Source organism: Suncus etruscus, chromosome 10 (assembly GCF_024139225.1).
Source record: "Suncus etruscus isolate mSunEtr1 chromosome 10, mSunEtr1.pri.cur, whole genome shotgun sequence".
NCBI classification, from domain to species: domain Eukaryota; kingdom Metazoa; phylum Chordata; class Mammalia; order Eulipotyphla; family Soricidae; genus Suncus; species Suncus etruscus.
Genome location: NC_064857.1, coordinates 106,269,200 through 106,286,149, shown reverse-complemented (window position 1 = coordinate 106,286,149; position 16,950 = coordinate 106,269,200). Strand labels below are relative to the sequence as shown.

General features: G+C 38.3%; 1 protein-coding gene across 2 annotated transcripts in view; it reads left to right on the top strand.

The window, feature by feature from the left end:
• SUGCT (succinyl-CoA:glutarate-CoA transferase) overlaps nt 1–16,950 on the top strand; it is a 1,072,384-nt gene that overhangs the window by 546,929 nt on the left and 508,505 nt on the right. For both annotated transcript variants that reach the window (XM_049781877.1, XM_049781876.1), the window contains one exon: nt 13,284–13,386. In XM_049781877.1, the coding sequence (XP_049637834.1) occupies nt 13,284–13,386 (103 nt within the window). The remainder of the gene's footprint in view (nt 1–13,283; nt 13,387–16,950) is intronic.

Here is a 16,950-nt window from a genome sequence, read left to right as displayed (position 1 = left end):
TTATTTTTTCAAAGAACCAACTTCTGCTTTCGTTGATCTTTCGGATTGTTTTTTGAGTTTCCACTTCGTTGATTTCTGCTCTCAGCTTTGTTATTTCCTTCTGTCTTCCTGTTCTTGGGTCCTTTTGTTGAGCATTTTCTAGTTCTATTAGCTGTGTCATTAAGCTACTCAGGTAAGCTCCTTCTTCCTTCCTGATGTGTGCTTGCAAAGCTATAAATTTTCCTCTCAGTACTGCTTTTGCTGTGTCCCATAAGTTCTGAGAGTTTGTGTCTTTATTGTCATTTGTTTCCAGGAACCTTTTTATTTCCTCCTTGATTTCATCTCGGACCCACTGGTTATTGAGCATGAGGCTGTTTAACTTCCAGGTGTTAAAGTGTTTCTTCTGAGTCCCTTTGGAGTTCACAAATAATTTCAGAGCCTTGTGGTCAGCGAAGGTAGTCTGCAAAATTTCTATCCTCTTGATCTTATGGAGGTATGTTTTATGTGCCAGCATGTAGTCTATCCTGGAGAATGTCCCATGTACATTGGAGAAGAATGTGTATCCAGGTTTCTGGGGATGGAGTGTCCTATATATATCCACTAGACCTCTTTCTTCCATTTCTCTCCTCAGGTCTAGTATATTCTTGTTGGGTTTCAGTCTGGTTGACCTGTCCAGTGTTGACAAAGCCGTGTTAAGGTCCCCCACAATTATTGTGTTGTTGTTGATATTATTTTTCAGATTTGTCAACAGTTGTATTAAATATTTTGCTGGCCCCTCATTCGGTGCATATATGTTTAGGAGAGTGAATTCTTCCTGCTCTACGTACCCCTTGATTAATATAGAATGTCCGTCTTTGTCCCTTACAACCTTCCTGAGTATAAAGTTTGCATTATCTTATATTAGTATGGCCACTCCAGCTTTTTTATGGGTGTTGTTTGCTTGGATAACTTTTCTCCAGCCTTTTATTTTGAGTCTATGTTTGTTCTGACTATTCAGGTGCGTTTCTTGTAGGCAGCAGAAGGTTGGATTGAGTTTTTTGATCCATTTAGCCACTCTGTGTTTCTTAACTGGTGTATTTAGTCCATTGACGTTGAGAGAAAGAATTGTCCTGGGATTTAACACCATCTTTATTTCAAAATTTGGTGTGTCTTTTGGGTAGTCTTGTCTTAGATTAGGTCTTTCAGTTTTTCTCTTAAGACTGGTTTTGTGTCTGTGAAGTTTCTGAGCTGTTTTTTGTCTGTGAAACCATGTATTCTTCCATCAAACCGGAAAGTGAGTTTTGCTGGGTATAGTATTCTGGGTGAAGCATTCATTTCATTCAGTCTTGTCACAATATCCCACCACTGCTTTCTGGCATTGAGCGTTTCTGGTGACAGGTCTGCTGTAAATCTCAGGGAAGCTTGCTTGAACATGATTTCCCCTTTTGATCTTGCTGTTTTCAGAATTCTGTCTCTATCTGTGGGATTTGTCATTGTGACTAGGATGTGTCTTGGGGTGGTTTTTCTGGGGTCTCTTTTGGTTGGTACTCTTCGGGCATGCAGGATTTGATCACATATATTCTTTAGCTCTGGAAGTTTCTCTTTAATGATGTTCTTGACCATTGATTCTTCCTGGAAATTTTCTTCCTGGGTCTCTGGGACTCCAATGATTCTTAAGTTGTTTCTGTTGATCTTATCATAGACTTCTATTTTCGTCTGTTCCCATTCTTTGACTAATTTTTCCATTGTCTGCTCATTTGCTTTAAGTTTTTTGTCCAATCTCTCCTGCTGTATGGAATTGTTATGTATCTCATCTTCCACAGCACCAAGTCTATTCTCAGCTTCTGATACCCTGTCCCAGAGCTTATCCATTTTGTCATTCACTTCGTTTACTGACTTTTTCAGTCCTGTTAGTTGACATGTTATTTCAGTTTGGAGTTTTGTCATTTCTGCCTTCATATTTTCTTGGTTCTTTTTAGTGTTCTGTTCAACTCGATCCATGGTTTCTTGGAGTCTGTTGAGCACCTTCCATATTGCTAGTCTAAAGTCCTTATCTGAGAGGTTGATTAGTTGTTCAGTCATTATCTGGTCCTCAGAATTGTCATCTTCATTCTCTATGTCTGATGCTGGCCTGCGTTGTTTCCCCATTGTCACACTTGTATTGTGGGTTTTTCTACGTGTTGTAGTGGTATTCATTGTCTATATGATGTAGGCAGCACACTCTTCTGGCTCCTCCCTTTCTGGATGGGCTGACTTGCCTCTAAGGGAGGGGAGTCCTCCGTGGATGAAGCCTCACACTGGGTCAAATCTTAGGCCCGAGCATGCAACAGAGAAGACAGTCCAGAGAGAAATGTTTGCTTCTGTGATATAGCGCCGTTCTTAGTGTGATTTTTCCTTCTTGTTGCAATGGAGTTCTTTCCTTAGAAAGAGTGCACGGCCGCGTAGCGAAGCGGAGCGGCCATGCTCCTCTGAGCCTCTTTTTGCCCCACTCGCAAGAGTTTCACGCAAGAGGACAGTAGACAGACATAGACAGGTCACACTCACAGTCTTTCACAGCTGAGCCCCACTGGGCCGGTGTACTTTTGCGGATTTTCCCCGCCTGTTGTCACACACAGGGAGCCAGCTTTTGCAAAGGTTAGCCGGTTTTTATGCTCTGAAGTCCCTCCCTGAAAATGGCGTCTGGGCGAGCGAGGTTTCAGGAGGCTCTTTTTGCCCCACTCGCAAGAGTTTCACGCAAGAGGACAGTAGACAGACATAGACAGGTCACACTCACAGTCTTTCACAGCTGAGCCCCACTGGGCCGGTGTACTTTCACGGATTTTCCCCGCCTGGTGTCACACACAGGGAGCCAGCTTTTGCAAAGGTTAGCCGGTTTTTATGCTCCACATATATAATTTTTGTTATTATACCTCAAAAGAGAAAAATTATCAGTTTGAAGTAATTTAATCTTCTAGACTTGATTTTGTTTTGGTGTTTGAGCCATACCCAGTATATTGGTGTTTACTCTGGGCTCTGTGCTTAGAAGTCACTCCTGGTGGTGCTTGGGATGCTGGTGATCAAAGCCAGATCAACAGTATTCAAGGCAAATACTCTACTTACTGAGCTACCGCTCTAGCCCCAAACTTGAGTGTTTTTTCTTTCTTTTTTGATATTTGTGCCACAACCGGTGACACTCTGGGGTTACTCCTGGCTCTGCACTCAGAATTTTTTTTTAAAATTTATTTAAACACCTTAATTACATACATGATTGTGTTTGGGTTTCAGTCATGTAAAGAACACCACCCATCACCAGTGCAACATTCCCATCACCAATGTCCCAAGTCTCCCTCCTCCCCACCCGACCCCCGCCTGTACTCTAAACAGGCTCTCCATTTCCCTCATACATTCTCATTATTAAGACAGTTCAAAATGTAGTTATTTCTCCAACTAAACTCATCACTCTTTGTGGTGAGCTTCCTGAGGTGAGCTGGAACTTCCAGCTCTTTTCTCTTTTGTGTCTGAAAATTATTATTGCAAGAATGTCTTTCATTTTTCTTAAAACCCATAGATGAGTGAGACCATTCTGCATTTTTCTCTCCCTCTCTCTGACTTATTACACTCAGCATAATAGATTCCGAGTACATACATGTATAGGAAAATTTCATGACTTCATCTCTCCTGACAGCTGCATAATATTCCATTGTGTATATGTACCACAGTTTCTTTAGCCATTCGTCTGTTGAAGGGCATCTGGGTTGTTTCCAGAGTCTTGCTATGGTAAATAGTGCTGCAATGAATATAGGTGTAAGGAAGGGGTTTTTGTATTGTATTTTTGTGTTCCTAGGGTATATTCCTAGGAGTGGTATAGCTGGATCGTATGGGAGCTCAATTTCCAGTTTTTGGAGAAATCTCCATATCGCTTTCCATAAAGGTTGAACTAGACGGCATTCCCACCAGCAGTGGATAAGAGTTCCTTTCTCTCCACATCCCCGCCAACACTGTTTATTCTCATTCTTTGTGATGTGTGCCATTCTCTGGGGTGTGAGGTTGTATCTCAACGTTGTTTTGATTTGCATCTCCCTGATGATTAGTGATGTGGAACATTTTTTCATGTGTCTTTTGGCCATGTGTATTTCTTCTTTGTCAAAGTGTTCATTTCTTCTCCCCATTTTTTGATGGGGTTAGATGTTTTTTTCTTGTAAAGTTCTATCAGTGCTTTGTATATTTTGGAGATTAGCCCCTTATCTGATGGGTATTGGGTGAATAGTTTCTCCCACTCAGTGGGTGGCTCTTGTATCCTGGGCACTATTTCCTTTGAGGTGCAGAAGCTTCTCAGCTTAATATATTCCCATCTGTTAATCTCTGCTTTCACTTGCTTGGAGAGTGCAGTTTCCTCCTTGAAGATGCCTGTAATGTCCTGGAGTGTTTTGCCTATGTGCTGTTCTATGTATCTTATGTTTTGGGGGCTGATATCAAGGTCTTTAATCCATTTGGATTTTACCTTCATACATGATGTTAGCTGGGGGTCTAAGTTCAATTTTTTGCAAGTGGCTATCCAATTGTGCCAATACCACTTGTTGAAGAGGCTTTCCCGGGGGCCGGAGAGATAGCATGGAGGTAAGGCATTTGCCTTTCATGCAGAAGGTCATCGGTTCAAATCCCGGCATCCCATATGGTCCCCTGTGCCTGCCAGGAGCAATTTCTGAGCATGGAGCCAGGAATAACCCCTGAGCACTGCCGGGTGGACCCAAAAGCAAAAAAAAAAAAAAAAAAAAAAAAAAGAAGAGGCTTTCCCTGCTCCATTTTGGATTTCCTGCTCCTTTATCAAAAATTAGGTGATTGCATGTCTGGGGAACATTTTCTGAGTATTCAAGCCTATTCCACTGATCTGAGGACCTGTCCTTATTCCGATACCATGCTGTTTTGATAACTATTGCTTTGTAGTACAGTTTCAATTTGGGGAAAGCAATTCCTCCCATATTCTTTTTCACAATGATTGCTTTAGGTATTCGAGGGTGTTTATTGTTCCAAATGAATTTCAAAAGTGTCTGATCCACTTCTTTGAAGAATGTCATGGGTATCTTTAAAGGAATGGCATTAAATCTGTATAATGCCTTGGGGAGTATTGCCATTTTGATGATGTTAATCTGCCGATCCATGAGCAGGGTATGTGTTTCCATTTCCATGTGTCCTCTCTTATTTCTTGGAGCAGAGTTTTATAGTTTTCCTTGTATAGGTCCTTCACGTATTTAGTCAAGTTAATTCAAAGATATTTGAGTTTGTGTGGCACTATTGTGAATGGGGTTGTTTTCCTAATGTCCATTTCATCCTTATTACTATTGGTGTATAGAAAGGCCATTGATTTTTGTGTGTTAATTTTGTAGCCTGCCACCTTGCTATATAAGTCTATTGTTTCTAGAAGCTTTTTGGTAGAATCTTTGGGGTTTTCTAAGTAGAGTATCATGTCATCTGCAAACCGTGAGAGCTTGACTTCTTCCTTTCCTATCTGGATTCCCTTGATATCCTTTTCTTGCCTAATCGCTATAGCAAGTATTTCAGTGCTATGTTGAATAGGACTGGTGAGAGAGGACAGCCTTGTCTTGTGCCAGAATTTAGAGGAAAGGCTTTCCGCTTTTCTCCACTGAGGATAATATTTGCCACTGGCTTGTGGTAGATGGCCTTAACTATATTGAGAAAGGTTCCTTCCATTCCCATCTTGCTGAGAGTTTTGATCAAGAATGGGTGTTGGACCTTATCAAATGCTTTCTCTGCATCTATTGATATGATCATGTGGTTTTTATATTTCTTGTTATTGATGTTGTGTATTATGTTGATAGATTTACGGATGTTAAACCAGCCTTGCATTCCTGGGATAAAACCTACTTGATCGTAGTGGATGATCTTCTTAACGAGGCATTGAATCCTATTTGCCAGGATATTGTTGAGGATCTTTGCATCTGCATTCATTAGCGATATTGGTCTGTAATTTTCTTTTTTTTGTAGCATCTCTGTCTGGTTTAGGTATCAAGGTGATGTTGGCTTCATAAAAGCTATTTGGAAGTTTTTCTGCTTGTTCAATTTCATGAAAGAGTCTTGCCAAGATTGGCAGTAGTTCCTCTTGGAAAGTTTGATAGAATTCATTAGTGAATCCATCTGGACCTGGGCTTTTGTTTTTCGGCAGACATTTGATTACTGTTTTAATTTCATCAATGGTGATGGGGGTGTTTAGATATGCTACATCCTCTTCCTTCAACCGTGGAAGATTATAAGAGTCCAAGAATTTATCCATTTCTTCCAGGTTCTCATTTTTAGTGGTGTAAAGTTTTTCAAAGTAGTTTCTGATTACCCTTTGAATCTCTGTCATATCAGTAGTGATCTCTCCTTTTTCATTCCTAATACGAGTTATCAAGTTTCTCTCTCTCTCTTTCTTTGTTAGGTTTGCCAGTGGTCTATCAATCTTGTTTATTTTTTCAAAGAACCAACTTCTGCTTTCATTGATCTTTCGGATTGTTTTTGGGTTTCCACTTCGTTGATTTCTGCTCTCAGCTTTGTTATTTCCTTCTGTCTTCCTATTCTTGGGTCCTTTTGTTGAGCATTTTCTAGTTCTATTAGCTGTGTCATTAAGCTACTCAGGTAAGCTCCTTCTTCCTTCCTGATGTGTGCTTGCAAAGCTATAAATTTTCCTCTCAGTACTGCTTTTGCTGTGTCCCATAAGTTCTGATAGTTTGTGTCTTTATTGTCATTTGTTTCCAGGAACCTTTTTATTTCCTCCTTGATTTCATCTCGGACCCACTGGTTATTGAGCATGAGGCTGTTTAACTTCCAGGTGTTAAAGTGTTTCTTCTGAGTCCCTTTGGAGTTCACAAATAATTTCAGAGCCTTGTGGTCAGCGAAGGTAGTCTGCAAAATCTCTTGATCTTATGGAGGTATGTTTTATGTGCCAGCATGTAGCCTATCCTGGAGAATGTCCCATGTACATTGGAGAAGAATGTGTATCCAGGTTTCTGGGGATGGAGTGTCCTATATATATCCACTAGGCCTCTTTCTTCCATTTCTTTCCTCAGGTCTAGTATATTCTTGTTGGGTTTCAGTCTGGTTGACCTATCCAGTGTTGACAAAGCCATTAAGGTCCCCCACAATTATTGTGTTGTTGTTGATATTATTTTTCAGATTTGTCAACAGTTGTATTAAATATTTTGCTGGCCCCTCATTCGGTGCATATATGTTTAGGAGAGTGAATTCTTCCTGCTCTACGTACCCCTTGATTAATGTAAAATGTCCATCTTTGTCCCTTACAACCTTCCTGAGTATAAAGTTTGCATTATCTGATATTAGTATGGCCACTCCAGCTTTTTTATGGGTGTTGTTTACTTGGATAATTTTTCTCCAGCCTTTTATTTTGAGTCTATGTTTGTTCTGACTATTCAGGTGCGTTTCTTGTAGGCAGCAGAAGGTTGGATTGAGTTTTTTGATCCATTTAGCCGCTCTGTGTCTCTTGACTGGTGCATTTAGTCCATTGATGTTGAGAGAAAGAATTGTCCTGGGATTAATCACCATCTTTATTTCGAAATTTGGTGTGTCTTTTGGGTAGTCTTGTCTTAGATTAGGTCTTTCAGTTTTTCTCTTAAGACTGGTTTTGTGTCTGTGAAGTTTCTGAGCTGTTTTTTGTCTGTGAAACCATGTATTCTTCCGTCAAACCGGAAAGTGAGTTTTGCTGGGTATAGTATTCTGGGTGGAGCATTCATTTCATTCAGTCTTGTCACAATATCCCACCATTGCTTTCTGGCATTGAGTGTTTCTGGTGACAGGTGTGCTGTAAATCTCAGGGAACCTTGCTTGAATGTGATTTCCCCTTTTGATCTTGCTGTTTTCAGAATTCTGTCTCTATCTGTGGGATTTGTCATTGTGACTAGGATGTGTCTTGGGGTGGTTTTTCTGGGGTCTCTTTTGGTTGGTACTCTTCGGGCATGCAGGATTTGATCACATATATTATTTAGCTCTGGAAGTTTCTCTTTAATGATGTTCTTGACCGTTGATTCTTCCTGGAAGTTTTCTTCCTGGGTGTCTGGGACTCCAATGATTCTTAAGTTGTTTCTGTTGATCTTAGCATAGACTTCTATTTTCATCTGTTCCCATTCTTTGACTAATTTTTCCATTGTCTGCTCATTTGCTTTAAGTTTTTTGTCCAATCTCTCCTGCTGTATGGAATTGTTATGTATCTCATCTTCCACAGCACCAAGTCTATTCTCAGTTTCTGATACCCTGTCCCAGAGCTTATCCATTTTGTCATTCACTTCGTTTACTGACTTTTTCAGTCCTGTTAGTTGACATGTTATTTCAGTTTGGAGTTTTGTGATTTCTGTCTTCATATTTTCTTGGTTCTTATTAGTGTTCTGTTCAACTCGATCCATAGTTTCTTGGAGTCCGTTGAGCATCTTCCATATTGCTAGTCTAAAGTCCTTATCTGAGAGGTTGATTAGTTGGTTGGTCATTATCTGGTCCTCAGAATTTTCATCTTCATTCTCTATGTCTGATGCTGGCCTGCGTTCTTTCCCCATTGTCACACTTGTATTGTGGGTTTTTCTACGTGTTGTGGTGGTATTCATTGTCTATATGATGCAGGCAGCACACTCCTCTGGCTCCTCCCTTTCTGGATGGGCTGACTTGCCTCTAAGGGAGGGGAGTCCTCCGTGGATGAAGCCTCACACTGGGTCAAATCTTAGGCCTGAGCATGCAACAGAGAAGACAGTCCGGAGAGAAATGTTTGCTTCTGTGATATAGCACCGTTCTTAGTGTAATTTTTCCTACTTGTTGCAATGGTGTTCTTTCCTTACAAAGAGTGCATGGCCTCGTAGCGAAGCGGAGCAGCCGTGCTACGCTGGAGCCTCTTTTTGCCCCACTCGCAAGAGTTTCACTCAAGAGGACAGTAGACAGACACATACAGGTCAAACTCAGTTTTTTACAGTTGGGCCCCACTGGGCCAGTGTACTTTCGTGGATTTTCCCCGCCTGTTGTCACACACAGGGAGCCGGCTTTTTGCTGCACTCAGAATTTGTTCCAGGTTTGGAAGACATTATGACTATCCTAGATCAGCTGCATGCAAGGCAAATGCCATGCCATTGCACCACCGCTTTGGCCCCCAAACTTGAGTGAGTTTCTTTTCTTTTAAATCTTTATTTAAGCACCATGATTACAAGCATGTTTGTAGTTGGGTTTCAGTCATAAACAAAATATCCCTCTTCACCAATGCAACATTTCCACTACCATTGCCCCCCTCCTCCACCATCCTGCCTGTATTCTTAACAGGCATTCTACTTCTCTCATTCTTTAACATTGTCATGCTAGTTGTTAGTGTATTTATTTCCCTAACAGCATTTATCACTCTTTGTGGTGAGCTTCAAATTGTGAGCCAGTTCTTTCAGCCCTTCCAGCCCTTAACTCTATTGTCTCTGGGCCTTATTACAATAATGTCTTAAATTTTTCTTAAAACCCATAGATGTATGTATCTATCTGTATTCTGTATCTATCTCTCTCCCTCTGACTTATTTCACTCAAAATAATAGCTACATGATAGATTCCATGTATATCCATGTATAGGAAAATTTCATGACTTCCTCTCTCCTGATGGCTGCATAATATTACATTGTGTATTTGTACGACAGTTTCTTTACTTTCCACAATTTTAAATAGTTCTCAAAACAGCATGGTACTGGAATAAATACAGGTACTCAGATCAGTGGAATAGACTTGAATATTCAGAGAATGTTCCCCAGACATACAATCAACTAATCTTTGATAAATGGGCAAGAAATCCAAAATAGAGCAAGGAAAGCCTCTTCAACAAGTGTTGTTGGCACAACTGGTTAGCTACTTGCAAAATAGTGAACTCAGACCTCCATCTAACACCATGCACAAAGATCAAATTCAAATGGATTAAGGACCTTGATATCAGGCCTGAAACTATAAGGTATATAGAAAAACATGTGGGTAAAACACTATACGTCATTGAGACTAAAGGCATCTTCAAGGAGGAAACAGTATTCTCCAAACAAGTGGAAGCAGAGATAAACAGATGGGACTATATTAGCTGAGAAGCTTCTGCACCTCATAGAAAATCATGCCTAAAATACAAAAGCCACCCACAAAATGGGAGAAACTATTTACCCAATACCCATCAGATAATATCAAAAATATACAAGGTACTGACAGAACTTAATAAAAACAAAACAATACATAGCCCCATCAGAAAATGTGGAGAAGAAATGAACAGACATGTCCTCAAAGAAGAAGTACAAATGGACAAAAGATACATGAAAAAATGCTCCACATTATTAATCATCAGGGAGATGAAATCAAAACAACGAGGTATCATCTCACACTACAGAGACTGGCACACATCACAAAGACCAAGAACAATCAGTGTTGGTGGGGATGTGGAGAGAAAGGGACTCTTATTTACTGCTGGTGGGAATGCCATCTAGTATAGCTTTTATGGAAAATAATATGGAGATTCCTCAAAAAACTGGAAATTGAGCTCTCATATGATCCAGCTATACCACTCCTAGAGATATACTCTAGGAACACAAAAATGCAATTCAAAAATCCCTTCCTCACACCTATATTCATTGCAGTGCTATTTACAATAGCCAGACTCTGGAAATAACTAAGATGCCCTTCAACAGATGAATGGCTAAAGAAACAAAATTGAGTTTCTTATTGGTCAAACAAAGATTAAACTTATATAGTAGTGTATTGTAGGATAAATTAGTAATATTATATTATGTACAACCTTCCCAATATAAACCAAATTAATGACTATTTGTTAGTGGTATGATTATTTTGATTCATATATATATATATATATATATATATATATATATATATATATATATATATATATTGGTTTTTGGGTCACACCCGGCAGTACTCAGGGTTTACTCCTGGCTCAGTGATCAGAAATCACTCCTGGCAGGCTTGGGGGACCACATGGGGTGCCGGGATTTGAACTACCATCCTTCTGCATGCAAGGAAAACACCCTATCTTCGTGCTCTCTCTCCTGCCCCTGATTCTCATATTTGTGACTGTTATTCATATTTCTGGTCTTTAATTTGGCTGAAATATTCTCTAAAAATGAAATATATTTTACATTAAATTTTAATGTTAGGAAATTTAAACTCAAGTCTATCTTTATACAGCAATGTTTCCCCAACCAAAATAAATAATTACAGTATCAATTCTGGCACCAAATGAATTCAACAAAGATCTGGAATTGAGTAATGTTTTAGGAAGACTCGTAAAAAATCTGTTTTAGGAAGATCACAATTAAGTGTGTGTGTGTGTGTGTGTGTGTGTGTGTGTGTGTGTGTACCAAATATCATCTCTCGCCTCCAGTCCCACTAATCTGGAACTAAGAATACCTTTCTTGTCTTATCTTCAGATTTGTATTATCCTAAGTGATTTAAATCAGCTCTTTTTTTTAGCAGAATTTTTGTGGTTAATGAAAACATGTGCTTACAGATATTATTTTTTTCATAGATAAAGGAAATGATTCCACACCAGATTTAGATCAAGAGATAAATTTTCAGAAGAAAATAATGAATGTGTCCCCAGGGAGTAGTGGAATGCAAGAGATATGCTGTCTCTGATGGATTGGTTTGAAGGCATTTATGAACCTTCCAAGCCCACACTCACGCAAATACACAAACAGTGGCCACAACTGCAGTCCCCTTGCTGTCTTTCTTCCCAGTCTCCTTTCCAAAATGCATCCGTTGTTTTCCATAACATGAAATAAATCCTTCTCTTTGCCCAGTGGTGAAAAGCTTATATAAATACAAAAACTTCAACTATTCCCCTGAGTTTTCTGTTGGCAAGCTTGCAGCCATCTGTTTTTTTGGCTATTGACATGCATTGCTGTTTAGATCTCTGAGGTCACTTGGGTGAATACAGTGCTGATACATATAATTGTATTGGACATTTATTAGACTACCCATTTTAACCTTTAATTACTTTTGTGAGTACTCCGGTCATTGATACACTGACATTAAAGATTTCAGGTTCAAAGCATTCTTTTGTTTTCACCATATGTGAATCTGCTTATATCTCTCTCCAAATACATTTTAGGAAGTCTTGGCCAGGGGATGTGACTTTGCCACTGAAAAGAAAATGTGGATGTAAAGATTCGATTAAAATGCAAGAAATTTAGTCTTTTAATATGTTATCATGAATTTATAGTTTGATATTTATAGGTGAAGTATTTTATTCTGTGCTAAAAGTGGAGATAATAACACTGAGCTATGCTTAATTATAATGTATAATCAAATATTTTACTTGTAATAATGAAGAGAAAGGGAGGGCATCTTATTTAAAGTCAGTAATCACTGCCTAGAGTATAGTAGACACCCTGGTGTGCATGAACTTTAGTTGATCCTTTCAAAATCTGTTTTCACCTAGAAAATCTATCATATCACTAAACTATTTTGCCTTTTTTAAAGGAAAAAAAAGTAAGAATTCTAAACTTTCCCACATATTACAAACTGAGTGTTGAGTTTTCTTTGAGGATCCAATATTTTGTTTATATTCATTGTCTTGAGAGAGAACAAAGATAAAACAATAAATTTCATCTCTTTCAAAGGCCTGATAGAGAAATCATTAAATTTTTAGTATATAAAATTCAATATTAATTATAGTAAAAACAATACAAGGTAAGGCTGAATTGAAATGTTAAAGATACTGGTCTTTACAAGTCCAATTTTGTTTTGACTAATAAGTTATATTGAAAATAAGTAGATAGCTAAAACTATTTTAAGGCCAATAGTTATAAGTCCATACTATTTTCTATGGAATTTCTCTTCACTTTATTGTCAAAAAACGATGGGTTTTCAACCAATGTAATCTGAATAGCTATTATTATCTCTACAGGGCAACTCCCATCATGTAGGCATATTTTCTGAAAATTAAAAGCAAAGAAACAACTCATGTCATGAAGGCATATTTTTGAAAATTAAAAGCAAAAAGAGTCAAAGAAATAATGCTGGGAGGATTATTATCTGTTGTTTAAAACCAAGCCATAGCAGAAAAAAAATGCTTGTGTTATATTATTTAGAGAAATACTTCTGAAACTTTCCCCAGCTGTGGTCCCTTTCCAAAAATGTTTCTTTCCTGTACAACCTCTTTCCCACTCCTGTCCTATTTGTTGGCCACAAAGTAATGTGTCTTGGTCTCAACTTACATGATTTTTCCCTGTGGCTTTCTTGGAATATCCTGGGGGCTCACTGGGATGCCTATATTTGAGAAGTGCTGTTTTAGGGTAGAAAACAGCTTCTTTTGTTGTTGTTGTTGTTCCTAGGTTTGAAGAAGAACTGACCAGCACATGGTTATCTCTGTTTGAAGGCAGTGGGGTGCCATATGGACCAATCAACAACATAAAGAGTGTATTTGCAGAACCCCAGGTTTGTTTTTGAAATCTATGTCTTTGGTAAAAATTATGAGCTTTCCTTTCTTTTTGATCCATAGTAATTCACATTACTAAACATAGTCATGATCTTGAGTTTAAGTCACAAACAGGTGACACTTTGTGCTTATCAAAACTTGCATGATTCTACAGTAGCCAATACACAGTTGGCAAGGTTGGGACATTTGTTATTCCTAAAGAATAGAAATATAGGCATTTGTGTGTTTAGCATTCTCTATAGAAAGAAATATGGGATTTTTAAGTTACAAAGTACCTCTCATTATATGACTGTCTTGTAATATACAATGTTGTAGATAATTCTGCAAATGAGACTTTATTATGTTTTATTCCTGTGTATTCTTCACAAAGCACATGAACTTTGTACATTGCATATTGGATGTGTGCTTCTATTTAGGGCTAAGAATGAGAATCACCTGAAAAGAAACTTTTTAAAAGTAAATGTTTACTTTTTTGATGATGCCAAAATAATAAGTTTTGTTTATTGTTTAATCATTATCACTACAAGCAAGTATGTACCATTTTTCATATTCACCTGTTAATACCAAAGATCAGAATAACAATTTCTTTCTGTGAAGCTTTTACTACAATTGTACACAAATTTGTACACATATTTGTCAGGTTCTGAATTTCAAAAACTTTTCAAAATGAAAGGAATGTTCATGTAAGTCTTTACATTTATATATTATATAATATTAATAATATATAATATATATCTACATAGAGATTTTTTTGAAATGTTATTGCAAAGGGAATTTGTTTATGCAAGGGAGAGAAATTTGTTGTAACTTAACTAGTTCTTTGAATTTCAATACGTTCTTGATTTAATGTATTTGCTTAGAAAGAATTAAAATTTATTTAAATCAAAAAATGAGTTCAAGAATTCAGCTTGTGACATTCTGCTGCCAAGATTCTGAATATGACAAGTTACCCTCCAAAATGTAATGGTAGGGGGCCCAAAAAGATAGTATAGCAAATATGGGGTTTGTTTTGCTTGTGGCCAAAGCAGGATTATTCCCAGGTACCACATTTGATTCTTTGAGCACTTCCTGGTATTATCCCTAAGCACAGAAACTGAGGTAAGCACTGAGCACCACTGGGTATGACCCAAAAATAAAGAAATAAAACATAATGGTAATAAATATTTTAGTTGAAGGAACTCACTCGATATATATCGAGGTTATTTGTAAAGGTCTGCTTATTCTCAGTGAACTAATGCTTAGTGAATATTTATAATGAAAGCAGTGTGTATAATCTAAATGCATTAGCAAAGAGCACTGGTGTTCTTTATAATTTTGAATGAGGTTAACTTTTTACTTTAAGTCATTATGGGGCAATTAATAGGGAAAAATAGCACTGCCCTGAGTTAAACTGGAAATGAGGTGTGCTGGAGTTCACATTAACTCAATTTGAATTTTTAACTGATATTTAAGAATTTATATTTATATTTTCTGTAATTTTCCACTAGCATTTTGTTGCTATGTCTGTGTTTCAGTAAAGGACCAAGTAAGGAATGTTATTTTAAAAAGCATTAGATATTTTATGGGGCTAGAGCCATAACACCTGGCTCACATGCAAGGTAGGGCATTGCATGACCTGTTTTGATCACTGGCATCCCATATAATCCCCAAGAACTTCCAGGACTGATCCCTGAGCGCAGAGCCATGAGAAACACCTGAGCACTACTAGGTGTAGCCGAAAAACCAAAAAATTTTTTCTAATGTTATCTATTTTTTAGATTTTAATGAATAAGAATCTAAGGTCTAACCCACCATCTAAAAATAATTTTATTGTGAGTTGGTTGAAATTGCATATGGCATTTTTAATTTTTATTTCAAATTCTACTTTGTAGTTTTAATTCACATTAATATGAATTATGTTCAATTTAATCTTTGCCATTATGGATCTTCAAGATGGGTTACTATTAATCTCTGATATATGTAGTAGTTATCTCATCTTTCAAATAGAGATAATTGAAGTAATCTGAAGCAAAATATAAATTTTTCTTATATCCCAAAGGTTTTGAAAACTGCCTTATTATCTGCCCTAATGTAGAACCTAATTGTTTTAACATGAAGGTGAATCATAAATAAAAGTTGTTGGCATTGTGAAATTAGTTTGAATAGTTGGTCTCTCTCATCTCTTTTATTTATAATTTCATTCTTCTTTGGAATCTTTTTGTTTTGGCCCATACTCACTGATGTACAGAGCTTGTTCCTGGCTCAGCACTACTTAAGGGACCATATGGGATGCTGGACATCTGTATGCAAGCAAGTGCCCAATCTGCTGTATTATTTTTGCTCCACATCTTCTTTGGAAGTTAAACACCAAACTTTATATATAAAAATATTTAGGGTCAGAGCAATAGCACAGTGGTTGCACACTGCTGACCCAGGTGTGATCTCAGGCATCTCACATGATTTCCTGAGCCTGCCAGGAGTAATTTCTGAGTGCAGAGCAAGGAGTAACCCCTCAGCACCACTGGATGTGGTCCAAAATCAAAATTTAAAAAATATGAATTTTTATGGGGTGGAGCGATAGCACAGCAGTAGGGCATTTGCCTTGAACATAGCCAATTCAGGGCAGACCTGGGTTGGATCCCTCGCATCCCAAGCCTGCCAGGTTCCCCAAGCCTGCTAGGAGTGATTTCTGAGTGCAAAGTCAGGAGCGCCCTGAGTGCCTCCAGGTGTGGCCCAAGAACAACAACAACAACAAAAGAATAAATAAAATCTGAATTTTTAGAAGGCAGAAAAAAAAACCCCGTAGCACCATTACATTTTTATTCTTAAATAGAATTACATTGATTTAAAATATTTGTTTTGTTTTGGTTTTTGGTTTTTGGATCATACAGGCAGCAGTCAGGGGTTACCTCTGGCTCTACGCCAGTGCTTCTCAAATAGTCGGTTGTGCCCCGGAGAGGCTCCGTAAAGGAGTGTTTGACCTTGGCAAACACTGTCATAACAAGCTAAGCCCCATGTTTATGTCTCTGTATGTCTCTGGAGCTGAGAGTTGCTGTGTCTTACTTCAAAGCCCGCTTTGAAAAGCGATGCATTGCAAAACGTGCTCATTGTAGCCATTCATCCAGACATCACCTCTGATTAAAAAAATTAGCTCAAATTATTTTTATATATTTTTGTTTTGCAGGTTAAAGGTTTTTTTTTTTTTTTTTTTTTTTTTGGTTTTTGGGCCACACCCGTTTGACGCTCAGGGGTTACTCCTGGCTATGTGCTCAGAAATCGCCCCTGGCTTGGGGGGACCATATGGGACGCCGGGGGATCGAACCGCGGTCTGTCGTTCCTTGGCTAGCGCTTGTAAGGCAGACACCTTACCTCTAGCGCCACCTTCCCGGCCCCAGGTTAAGGTTTTTTAAATAAAGATACTATTTACAGTCGCGCGGGGCGTGAAAAATGTTTTCTTCTGCCTATGGGGGCATGACAAAAAATAATTGAGAAGCAACGCTCTATGCTCAGAAATCGCTCCTGGCAGGCTCGAGGGACCATATAGGATGCCAGGATTCCAACCACCGTCTTTCTGCATCAAGGCA